Source organism: Mya arenaria, chromosome 5 (genome assembly GCF_026914265.1).
Source record: "Mya arenaria isolate MELC-2E11 chromosome 5, ASM2691426v1".
Taxonomy (NCBI): domain Eukaryota; kingdom Metazoa; phylum Mollusca; class Bivalvia; order Myida; family Myidae; genus Mya; species Mya arenaria.
In genome coordinates, this window is record NC_069126.1 from 2,761,023 (window position 1) to 2,773,961 (window position 12,939).

Sequence of the window (12,939 nt, forward strand, 5' to 3'; positions counted from 1 at the left end):
TGTTACATTAGTTATATAATTGATTCAATACATAGTACACGGTGTGTTTGATATACAGGCAAAGTAAATAAACTGTAACATTTAAAATGACTACAGAAAGGACAAAAAATGTTTTTGCATGACTATTTAGCATGCAATTTAATGATTATGTTTGTGCAAAAACATTGTATATAAATATAATGGCATTTTGCTGAAACACTTCACGTAAAGACGATAATTATAGCTCGAGCAAAAACCCTGCATCCATGCATACCGTGTTTTTGCTCGAACAAGTTCACCTTACTCTAACCTTATTTGTTGTGCAAAAACCCTGTATATAATTTTACCGGGATTTTGCACTCACACTTTTCCACAATATGACAGTAACAAAATGAGCAAGAACATTTTATCTATACATACAATGATTTTGCAGCAACATTAACATGCAGTTACAACAAATAAAACTAAGACTAAACATAGTATATGTAACATACAAGGATTTTGCTCAACACAATTTTCAATAATTATTCAATATTGAAAACAAAAACACAGTATCTGTCAAGTGTTAACAGTTATTGTATAATCACCACTCAATAATTATGAAAAACACTGTGATTCCATCAATGTACAGGTGTATCTCACTCTCGTTTACGTCTGGCTCTGTAAGTAGTTCTTTTGTAGATTGGCTCGCTGGCAGTGAACGGTAAAATTCATGGTATTCAATAGGGATAATTCGCTTTATTGCTATGCTCAGTCAAAGCATTTACTTAATCATCCATTTCATGTACTTCTTGTTCTGACACACAGTCTGTTACTTCATTGCTTAGCTCAGTCAAAGCATTTACTGCATCGTTCATTTCATTTACTTCTTGTTCTGACACACAGTCTTTTACTTCATTGCTTGGCTCAGTCAAAGCATTTACTGCATCGTTCATTTCATTTACTTCTTGTTCTGACACACAGTCTTTTACTTCATTGCTTGGCTCAGTCAAAGCATTTACTGCATCGTCCATTTCATGTACTTCTTGTTCTGACACACATTCTTTTTCTTCATTGCTTGGCTCAGTCAAAGCATTTACTGCATCGTCCATTTCATGTACTTCTTGTTCTAACACACAGTCTTTTACTTCATTGTCAAGGTAAAATGCACGCTGTTCGTGGCTTTGATGAACATTGGACTGATCTCTTTCTATCTCGATACAGCTTTGTATAAGTTGTTCGTCAGAAGAATCGGACCACATCTGAAAAAAATCAAACTCTATTTTAACACCTAGAGTGTTTTAGATTATAAATATTAAAAGTAGTTATGTAATTTCACATAAGAGCGTAACACATGCAATATGAGTTCTTAATTACGGAGACATTTCTTGCAGGAGCTGTATCATCTTAATCTACATTATGTAATTTAGGTTTGAACTCTTTCAAATCCTGTGTCATCATGGACAATCAATGGTATTCAGACACATACTATATGTATACATGTACCTGTTATGACACAATAAACAGTTTTCAACGTATTGATATCTGCAACATAAACGTTTAATTCAATCATCAGGTGAAGGGTTAAAAGAATTTCAATAAAACTCTTAATACTTCTCAAATACAGACTATATTCTATACTTATTCACTTATTATTCATTTCAACCTTTAACATGTTGTTAACGGAATGTGGTTGCGCTTGCAAAAGTGTAGACTCAGATGAGACATTTCCTGTAGGAGCTGCTGTGTTAGCTTTGGAAACTTCATTCCTGCAAATGCAGCACTGTTTGCTGCGGTATTTCGATTATACAAATGCTTAAACTCTTTCAAAGTTCATCTTATTAATATTCATAAAGTAAGGGTTCAGAAAATAATTTAGTTTGTCAACATGCAAAGGAATAAAAATTAATGTTCTTACCTTTAAGCTCTATTATAGTCCTTAGAAACACATCCTTTCTAAGCTTACCTCGGACAAACTATGAGGGAAAAAATGTGTAAAAAGGAGATAAACCCGGGTTTTATTCCCCAATTAGCAGTGACCGTGGAAGATTGTTCCCAGCAAAGGTGTCGTTTCTTCAGATAAGCCACACTGGTTTAATGTTACCTGATAAATTACCGCTTTATCTCACTGCTAAAAGTTGGTATGGTTAAATACTTGGTTTTTGCGCTAACACTTTAACACAATATATTACTGTAATAGATGTGTATCTTTACTTGCTTGGTTTTTGCTGTTACAAACTAGGCAATAATGTTTCTGTTTGTTGCAGCAAGAACCCAGTATCAGAACATAGTGGGTTTATACAGAAACAACTGCCAGATGTGTTGTAAAATATGTGTGTGCAAAAACCCAGCACCTTGCCATACAGCATTTTTGCACACATCCCTCGCTGGTTAACGTTGGCAATACAGAAATTATAAAAATATACAGGGGTATTGCTCTACATAAAATACCAGATAATTGATACTTGGTTTGATCACAAATCAATATCTCAATAGTTAATTGAGATATTTCCCCAATGTTTTGACACAATGTGTATATAATGAAAAGACACACAATTATTGAAAAAAAATGATTTTTGCAAAATCCACTAGATACTAGGTTTTTGCTGTAACCCCTCGATATAATAATAACAGTTCCAATAACCTGTTCGACATGAATTCTGACATTTGCTAGTTTTCTAGTTGATTCAATATCTGCCGCTAAAGCTGATCCCTTCCTTTTGTGAAAGCTGGTATATTCACAGAAGCTGCAAGCGAACCAACACTTATACTGGTGTCAAAACACAGGTCTGCTAAAATCAAATCAACTTGTGATAGCTTGTTCAAACCCCCACAGTGTTCTGTAAAATACTTATTGCTTGTTCTACCAACCCAACCCTTTAGAAATGAATGACACTGTTCCTTGAGGCGTTATTCCTATAAGGAATTTAACAGTATGATGATGTTTGTATGAACTAAGTTTTTGCAGAACCCTGTAAATTTGACAGTTTTTCGATATAAACATAAGCTTAAAAACAGTTTATAATCGAAACAAATTTCTTTCCAAAGTTTTTCCGAAATCGCATTGACATTGTCTTTTGTAAAACTTCTTGCTGTGGCCAATGAGTGAACATGGCAAATGTGGGAGCAGGTATTCAAACACCAATATGAGTGTTTCATATGATGACAACCCAGTCAAGTGGTTTACGTTTTACTCATTTCCTTCAAAGTCCTATTCTGAGAACTTTGAAATAGATAAAAACATAATAAATATATGATCTAAAGATGTGACTCGGAACATGGACATTTCAATTGTTATACTTCATTTTCTATTCCAAAGAAGTGAATTAAATCAACAAAGCTTAATTTAAAACAAAAATTTACACCAACATAAGTTATCTTAACACAGGAAGGCCTAAATTGCCTATTCCCTTATGAATGTCCTGGTAACATCTGAGAAATGCTCTCAATTAAACACGGACTTCCAAAAAATTGTTTCACTAGTAATTTCACTACCATTTTCTGTTTTTCAATATTAAGTCGAGGCTTGGCCAACTTATCTTGTTAGTGTGATGACACTTCAGGGAAGATGAAAAAGTTCTTTATGTGAATGGGCCGGCTTCATGGCAAGGGTGAGAGCTTTTGGTGAGAGGAATTTGCTTTCTGCGACTGAACTGGAAACAGTATGCTGAAACATAAAGATACAAATGCTCAAAATACTTAAAGACATTTGTTACATTTGTTAATTCCCTTGTACATTGATTGCAAGATTTAGTTAATTTAAATTTATTTTTCTTATACAAATTTCTTGGTTTAGAAAGGCCATTTTTCTCAAATCATGAATATATTTTCAGATTTCTTTCAATGTTTTATGCTATTTTGCTTAATATTAACAAAATGAAGCACTCGTTACTGATCAACATCAGAAGTGCCCAGGTCTTTGCTGGAGGTGCCCTGGTCAGCGCTGGAGATGCCTTGTTCGTCACTGGAAGTGCTTTGATTGTGGCTTGAAATGCTTTGATTGTGGCTGGATGTGCCCCGGGAGATGCTGTTGATGATGGGGTTGTCAGATTCTTTTAACTCCGAAGCATTGCGTTTGATATAAAAAAAAGAAAAAATGGATTTTTTTGTGGCAATTTTAGCATTTGGTGGTGATTTTAGCATTGCTGCTCTCAAGGGTGGCAATGCGCGTCTTGGCTGAAGGCAATTTGCAAGGTTGTCAAAAAGATCAAATCTTTCTTGTAAGATCCTTTCTCGTGACAATTTGTGATTTTTTTTTGTCATTTTTCTTAAAGGGTTAGCAATGCATATAGCCATAAAACATTAAATTTCGAATGTAAATACCATTTTAAAACTAGCAGATCAACAAAATCAATAACAGAATACAATAATAAATAACGTGTAATTCACAATAAAACCTTCAAGTTGTCCAGACGTGGCTTGGACCCGGACGGTTGACTCAAGGATGTTGCTGTCGCTGAACGTTTTCGGTTGGATGTGGAGCCAGATGACACGGGTTTTTCCCCTAAAGTTGTTGGTAGTGAATTTTGTTGTTGTGTAGAAGGCTGTGTAACAGCGGGTTCAGGTGAAGAAAAAGAGATAGAGGGCTGTGTAGCAGCAGGTTCAGATCGGTCGTGGTCCTCACTAGTCCCGCCAGGTGTTGAACACAATGGGTTGACAACTTCAAGTTCAGCGATAGGTGCTTCATCAAATTTGCCAACTGGCTCATCACTTCAAGAAGCTCAACTTCGGCTGACGAGTTTAGAACACCTTCCTCAATGTCTGACATCATGTCTACATCGTCGTAGTCCAGGTCCGTCTGGCTTGTGCATGTACCATCGGCGGTGTTAAATGTGTGACGCTCTATACCTGGTTGTGTCATTATACTCAACCTTACTATAATTATAAAGTGTATCTATCTCCGCTCAGAACCCCGTGAAAGTACACGTGCTTAATAACTATGTCAGATCTCCGTCCACTATAGACAGGGATACAAAGTACATAGATTTTGAAGGTTAAATGGTTGTGGGTTTGGAAAGTAAACTATACCACATACATAATTATTATACATGAAACCTATAAGAAAGATTTTAGTGGCAACTGTTGTCTTATGATAATGCAATAATACTTATTAAGCATTATTTATAATATAGTTTGTTTTATATAAGAAATTCACGTTCTTCGCGACACCTGCAACTAGCAGTCGCTTTTTTCCGGTCAATCCTTTGGACATTTAGACAAAAATGCTAGATCTAATTCTAATCTCTGGAACATCAACAGGAGGTAGGTCTTCCATGTAGGCCTTGGCTAGGACAGTTTTAAGGAGAAGAAGTGTTCCTGCGTCCCCCCTTTCTTTAACTCTGTGAGCAGCGTCTTTCATATCATCTAGCAGGCCATTGTACATGGTTTTTACCTAGTGATAGACATAAATGTAAATTTCTACTGTTTACACTAACATATACATCTGTAGCAGTCATTAAAGGGGCCTCACCACTTGAAAACTCCATGAAATTGAACACATGTGTAGTAAAGCAACATTTGGGGTTTCATCATACAAACATTACTAATAGCTATATATTCAGTCTCCCATCAGGAAAAAGTACGTAAATTATCAGAATGATTTATTAAGCCTTTAATTCTCATCAACCATCAGATTATGTGTACTTCTTCTGCTCAACCATTATACAATGTTATTGAATGTGTGTATATTGTTGCAATTGTTTTCATACCTCTTTGAGAAAGGACAAAAGTGGACACATTTCCACTTGGTTGTTGAACCCAAACAATCTTACAAGCAGTTTAGTTGCTTTGCAGATACATGTAGCTGCGCATTTTGAAGAAGACTATTTAGATTGTTGTTTGCATCCAGATTGTCAATATACAAATCAATTGCACTGTTATGCATATTATGTTGTTCACGATTGATATTATTGCCTCTTGTCTGTTCATGCACTAGCTTGACATTGTTCCCTGATACAAGATTCTTGAGTATCTAACCATCCTTTTCTAACTTAAGCCTGTTTCCAACTACTTCCAAAACAATGTATGGCCTAGAAAAGTTACAACGTAAGTCAGCTTTGCTTTTCCGTCCAGCTTGTGCTCTGTTAAATGTTAACACTTTATCACCCACTCATCTGTATATTGATGTTTTTTCTTTTCATGTGTATTTCTGAAGTCTTTAAGCTGTTTGGCTTTGGCCTTGTCAGTGTTGATTTTAACCCTTTCAGTGGGTTCAGCCTTCTGTCTTTCTTGTTTTTGTACATCTGTGTCGATCACCTCTTCAGGGAGACAGGTTGGGAAGTTTTCCTGAAAACAAAAACAAAATAAGTAAACATACACTTGCATTGATAAGCTTAGAAATTAGAATATAAACCTACTAACAAACAGGGAACAGGCACTACTCTGGTTGCTAAGTAAGCATCTTTGGCAGCATTCTACCAAGTTTAAGGACTAGTTGAAATAGATCTGGTGTTGTGATCTCCACAACTACGCTAGTATACTCGTTGGCGGGATCATAGATGGACAGACCATGGCAAGTCCATATGCCCCTTGGTTGTCCATAATCAAAAATGCTTTCACTGTAGTGTTGTTTCTATGTTTGTATCTTAACATATTGATCCAAATAGATAAGGCACGAGTAATGTTTTTGTTATTTTCAGTTGTATTCAATTTAAGTTTTCTATATAATAATATAATAATTGAGCTGAGCTTATTTCAAGCCCTAGAGTATAATCTCTTATAGACTATATATATATATATATAAGTGACTTCGAAGAAGACCGGAGTCTCGCTCAAGGTGGGTTCCCACTGCCGATCAGATCAACTCGATCATCCCGATCACCCAAATTCCCCGATCAGGCCCGACCATGCTCGACTAAAGGCGAATACACGACTTCTTCTCGACCTCTTGTCGATCACACACGATTATTCACGACTCCTTCACGACGTCAACCCGACCACCTTTCCGATTTCCGCTCGATCATCCCGACCTTTACACGATCCCTACACGATCTCAACTCGACCTACTGGATCTCTGCTCGATCGGTGTCAGATCTTTCCCCGACCCGATCGTCATAGTCGTACTCGAGTCGTAGAAGGTCGTGAACAGTCGTGTACCAAAACTTTTAGAATAAAAACTTCAAACAGTGTTGATCATTATCACTTCATCCTGAAACTTCATGGTATATGTTGTGTCCAGCATAGTATACATATTTATGGAGATTGAGCAGTTGCAGATGTGGGCCAGATGGTTAGAGCTCCAGAGAGACAGGGCCATTGCAGTGCTAGAGTTGGAACAAGAGGAAGAGGCTGAGGGTCGTAGGCATAGACGTAGGCGACAAATGCGCAGGAAAATATGGATGAAGCAGTGGCTTGCACGACGACCCCTGTATGGGCATTATGAGCAACTGCTACAGGAGCTAAACAGGGAAGACCCAAAAGGATACAAAAATTTCCTAAGGGTAGACGCTGATATGTTTGGGGAGCTTGTTGATCGCATATCACCCAGAATTCAGAAAAAGAACACCAACTTCAGGTAAATCATGGGTTTGATCCCCATCATTTTCACGTATTTCTGAAATAATTAGTCATCTAGTTACTTTTCCAACCAATTGACATCAACAGCTCTGTGCAATTGTCACTAATATTTAAGAAATTTTAATACGTTGTATAATAGCAGGCTAGTTATTACTTATCATTGTTCAATCTCTATTTCAGGGAAGCCCTGGAGCCTGGATTGAAGTTGGCGGTCACTCTTCGTCATCTCGCAACTGGAGCCTCGTATTCAGACTTGATGTACTCATTCCGAGTGGGAAGTAACACAATAAGTAAATTCGTCCCTGAAGTTTTGGATGCTATAATACAGGAGTACTCTGAAGAGGTTTTGCCAGACGTCGTCACTGCTGAACAATGGCAGCAGATTGCAGATGACTTCCGAACCAAGTGGAATTTTCCTCATGTCTGCGGGGCTCTTGATGGTAAGCACGTGAGGATAAAGAACCCGAAGAACTCTGGATCTCTGTTCTATAACTATAAAGGCTTCTTTTCCATAATACTACTCGCACTCGTAGACGCAAACTACAAATTCATCTGGGTAAGCGTTGGTGCTAATGGCAGTGCATCCGATGCCCAGCTATTCAATAACACTGAACTCAGAACCATGCTAGAAGAAAACAACCTTGGTTTGCCTGACCCTGATCCACTGCCTGGCGATGACATGAACACCCCATACTTCCTCATTGGAGATGACGCCTTCCCGTTGAGAACTTGGATGATGAAGCCATACTCCAGACGCAACTTGACCAACGAGGAGCGCATATTCAATTACAGGTTAGACAATCTTTTGAATTACTATTGGCAAAATAGCTATGCATTTAATCAGAAATTTGTTCTTATAAACCATCACCATCCTTTCATTTTAGGTTGTCCAGGGCTAGACGAGTGGTAGAAAACGCCTTCGGTCTTCTCGCTATGCGGTTTCAGTGCCTACTTGGCTGCTTGAACCAGATGCCCGAAACCGTTGACTTGATTATTCTTGCATGTGTCACACTGCATAACCTTATCAGCATACGGTACCCTGCCATTGCAAGACTGGCCGTCGACCAAGAGGACGAGCATAACCAATTAGTACCTGGTGAATGGCGCCAAGGAAGACAGTTGGCTGATGGTGATCGGACCCATGGAAGAAATGTGGTGACATCCGCTGGGGTCAGTCAGAGGAACTACATTAAACACTACTTCAACTCCCGAGCTGGTTCAGTTGAGTGGCAACAGAATATGATTTAGTGTGTTAGTTACTTTGGAAAGATATTTTGATGAAGTGTATAACCTATATGATGCGAGTATGCACAAGTTATGTAGTTATTAAAGTGATTTCCGATATGTTTAAGTATATTATAGTAAGTCATCTTCTATTTGGATATGATAGTTTCCATGATATGTTTGTTAATGGAGGAAATAAGCTTCAAGTATACATGTATATACAATAGAGTTGATTGTTTGTTTCTTGATTTTATGCCCTTTTTCGAAGTATTTCAATCATATCACGGTGGTGAGTTAACTTAGAACATGACCTAAGTCGGCAACAAGAAATAGCCACATACCAGTAATTTACAACTTTCATTTATAGTTCACCCTAGTTTCTGAGCCAATCACCGTCCAGAGATTTTTCAAATTTCTGCTCGAATATGTTCCATATAAGAACACTTCTGCACAAATAAGTTCGTATTATAACTAGGTCAGCAGACATGGCGCGCGCCAAATAGCAAGCCCAGCCTACTGTCTGGAACGACAGAAGTGTCGATTCAAAATGACGTCACTTCTGCTTTATCAAGCGGTAGTTACGTCATTTTGAATCGATAACGACTTATCCAAGTTACCGTTCAACCAATTGGCGCGCTGTATACGGATGGCGTGATTTTCCCCCGATCACATGACTTTAATTGAAGGCACAGGAATGATAGTGGGCGGGGTTAACTATAAGTCGGTCATAGTTCATATAATGGAAAAATAAACAAACTTAATACGGCGCTTCGCTTCGCTCGCTTGTATTAAATTTGGTTATTTTTCCATTATATGAACTATAACCTACACGTATAGGACAAGTTGCGGTAGCAGACATCTCTTCATAAGGTCGAACGTTTTAACTACCAGAACACAACGCTCACTTTTAATTGATTGATTAATTGTTTAGGGGCTGAAGAAAAATATTAAATTTTAGAATACATGTATTCTTAAGTAATTGCTACCAGCATGACCAGCCTTGTTTTGTTATAACAATACACATTTAAGTTCAACTTTTAATACTGACAGAAACCTACATAATAACAGGGTTATTTTGCCTTATGCCAAAAGTAAGCTAATTAAGTTTCTAAGTAAGATAAATTGCTATCCAAACAAATTTTACGAACAGTTTACATTGATTTACTTAAGAAGACTCAACAGTCAACAGTAATATTTATCAAGAATGAGGCTATTTAACCTTTATTCAAAGTAAAAACCAAAACGTCGAAAAACTAAATTCACAATGCACATAAACTTGAGTAAAATCACATCATCAAATCACTTGGCTGGTTCAACCATTTTCCAGTTACTTTGTTCAGTCCTTGGGTGCGTCATGCATCTCCTGGGTTAGGATGGGGGAACTATTTGGTGTCGAGACCATATCCATAGCCTGGCGGATGATAGATGCAGTCGTGGTTGGGGTTTCTATGGCGGGTGTAATGGACCTGTAAGCACATGTAGGCTGTTGCAAGATTGCCTGCACATTTGGTGGTTGCAGGTGAGTAAAACTTTTCAGCAGTGGTGTAAGATGGGCTGGTGGTGCAGATGCAGCTATATTGGTAGCTAGCTGAAAATCCTGCTGCATGTGATCCTGTTGCTGAAACTGATTCTGCTGCCATGCTGAGCCGAACGCCGCTGATATGGGAGCCTGTCTTCTGTATATAGATGATGTAGGAGCGGGAGGGACAGGCATGGCAAAAACTGGATCTGCTATCTGTTGACCTACATGCCCTGCTGCCTCTTGGGTGGCTAGTCGTCTCTTCTCCTCTTGGCTTTCCTCCGCAAGGTCCAGAGCCAGCCTTGTTGCACGTGTGACAAACACATTCATTCTCTGCTGGTCCATTTGGCGCATCAAATACACCAAAAACTGGCCAGTGTGTGCTGCTGGATCTTGCGCAACTGTGATGGCACCACGCACGGACTCCAACTCGGACGTCAATGAGGACAGTACACGCGCTGCTTTGGGACGGCAACCAGATACTGCTGATGTAGAGGGTGCTGACGAATCGGAGGCGGCGTCATCATCCTCTGTCTCCTCCAAGACAAGTTCCTTTCTCTTCTCCGCAAACTGCAAATATAGAAAGTACACAGAATAAATACAGACTTTTAAGAAGGTGCCCCGATGGCAGAGAGGTTAACGCCTTGGACTGCGAATCCTGTGTCATGTGTTGGCTTGAGTTTGAATCCCGGCTCTGAAATGAACTTTTCAGAAATGTTGTATGGTATTTCTCTTGCACAAGACTTAAAACATAGGTCCACATATGGCCTTGTATAATAGAGATATGGCCTTAGCTGTCGTTAAATCCGAGTCAAACTTAGGCAAAAAAACTGAACTCCCTTTTATACCATTAAAATTTAGAAATAATTTAATGCTTGATTACGTATATTTCTTTTAAGTGTATACACATGATTTATACAGGATTTTTATTACTACATGTACTTACTTTGGATCCCCTCTGAGTTCGCAGCTGTACCAGATAAGGGCGCAGGAATTCAAAGTTGTCCAAAATCCACTGTTGCCTTGCTGTGCGCTCTCCAGCACCAGATCCAGATTTGTTGGTAAGCTTAATTAGTTTCGAATACTGTGTTCTCATATTCGTGTACCAGATTGACGACAGGTCTCCAGGTTTGAGGCCCAACTCTGCCTCTTTCGCGGCCCATGTACTGTTCTTCTTCTCCTTATACTTGAATCCTGCGGATGATTTGTCGAAGAGGAACGAGTTCTCTCTTAACCACGCTACAAGGTCATCTTCTTCATCTTGCGTGAGTGTACGATGTAGTGTCTTCCGGGGCCTGATATCAGTCTGTAAACATTAAAAGTATACTTATGAATAACAAGGAAACTTCCAATTATGTTTGTTATTTTGCGCCTAAAATATTGCCGAAAAAAACATATACATGTAGAGTACTAATTGTAAAAATACATGACAAACATAGCAGTGTGTTATGATAAAATAAACAAATTATGCATTATATCCTTATAAACACTTGACACACAAAATATAAGTCTAATGACAGTTGTTTGTTCGTATTCGAAGGGAAAGCAAAATCAAAAGCTTAGTACCTCTATCTCAGGAGAAGTCGGACGTTCTTCTACTTGCTCTTTTCTGGTTTGCTCGGCAGAAGAGTCAGTAGGGGGTATAGGCGACTCATTACTCTCTTCCTGGGTGGGTTCCACGATTTCAGGCTGAGGCGCAGCAACTGCACATTTACTCGCAATTGTACTGCCTATCGGCCTTTTGCCTTTTCTCGGCATCTTTAGTTTGTAGTAGAAATGGCTTGGCTGAAGATGTTTTAACAGATATTGGTTTGCTAAAGATGTTATATCTTCAGCGTCCAAACAACTTATGAGACACTGGTCAGCACGCTTTTCTTGCTTTAGTCACGTGAGCTCGTGTATGGTCGAACAGTGATCGGGGTTTGATCGTGTGCGGTCGTGTGTGGTCGTGGAGTAGTCGGGTAGCAGTCTTGATAATCTGGACAAGAGATCGAACAGAGATCTACTTAATCGGGATGCGATCGTATATTACTCGAGTAGAAGTCGAGAAGATCGGTTACAGATCGGGTAAAAGATGTCAATCCGACCAAACAAGATCGCTACACGATTGTTTCTCGATTAACTCGATCTTCAACTCGATCAATACACGATCGCTTCCCGAGCTCTTCTCGACCGCTTGGCTACACGATCGCTACACGAATTTTTTTGACATGTCAAAAAAATTCGGGTAGAAAGCCCGAGCGATGCCGACCAAGGTAGACCTCCCCGACCACTCCCGATCAATCATGCCGACCTACCCAGACAAGTACCCGATCGCTTGATCGGGCTTGATCGAGTTGATCTGATCGGCAGTGGGAGCCCAGCTTCACCCTCAACTACATGTTCTATATGCTAATGCTTCAATTTGATGTTTCCCTCCAAATAAAATTTAATTAAATAATTGAGAAGTTTTCACGCCAGAAACCAAAATGAGAATGTTCATGAGAATCATTATTTGGCCGAGGTTCACCAAAAGCTTGAAAAAGACATTCATTGGTTAAAAACGCAGGGAAACATAATTATATTCATTGGTTGCTAAAAAAAGAATGAATATTAATGAGAAAAACATTAAAACCTGTTTGAGAATCAACAATACTATATTAATCACATGACTGGTCAGGTGACCATCATCATGAAATAACAGTTAACAGTAAACAATTATTATGACCACATAAATACCGTAA

At 38.7% G+C, this 12,939-nt stretch overlaps 2 protein-coding genes across 2 annotated transcripts; one reads left to right on the plus strand and one right to left on the minus strand.

Annotated features, from left to right (window-relative positions):
* The first annotated feature begins 317 nt into the window (after positions 1–317).
* On the plus strand, positions 318–9,077 carry LOC128236114 (putative nuclease HARBI1). Its single transcript, XM_052950971.1, has 3 exons — positions 318–7,471; positions 7,654–8,265; positions 8,358–9,077. Exons 1-3 carry the CDS (start codon positions 7,116–7,118, stop codon positions 8,719–8,721), a joined length of 1,332 nt encoding a protein of 443 aa, XP_052806931.1. The 5' UTR covers positions 318–7,115; the 3' UTR covers positions 8,722–9,077.
* Positions 9,078–9,539: 462 nt separating this feature from the next.
* Positions 9,540–12,663, minus strand: LOC128236115 (uncharacterized). Its single transcript, XM_052950972.1, has 3 exons — positions 11,783–12,663; positions 11,163–11,522; positions 9,540–10,786 (listed from the first exon to the last, which is right to left on the minus strand). Exons 1-3 carry the CDS (start codon positions 11,972–11,974, stop codon positions 10,034–10,036), a joined length of 1,305 nt encoding a protein of 434 aa, XP_052806932.1. The 5' UTR covers positions 11,975–12,663; the 3' UTR covers positions 9,540–10,033.
* Positions 12,664–12,939: the final 276 nt, after the last annotated feature.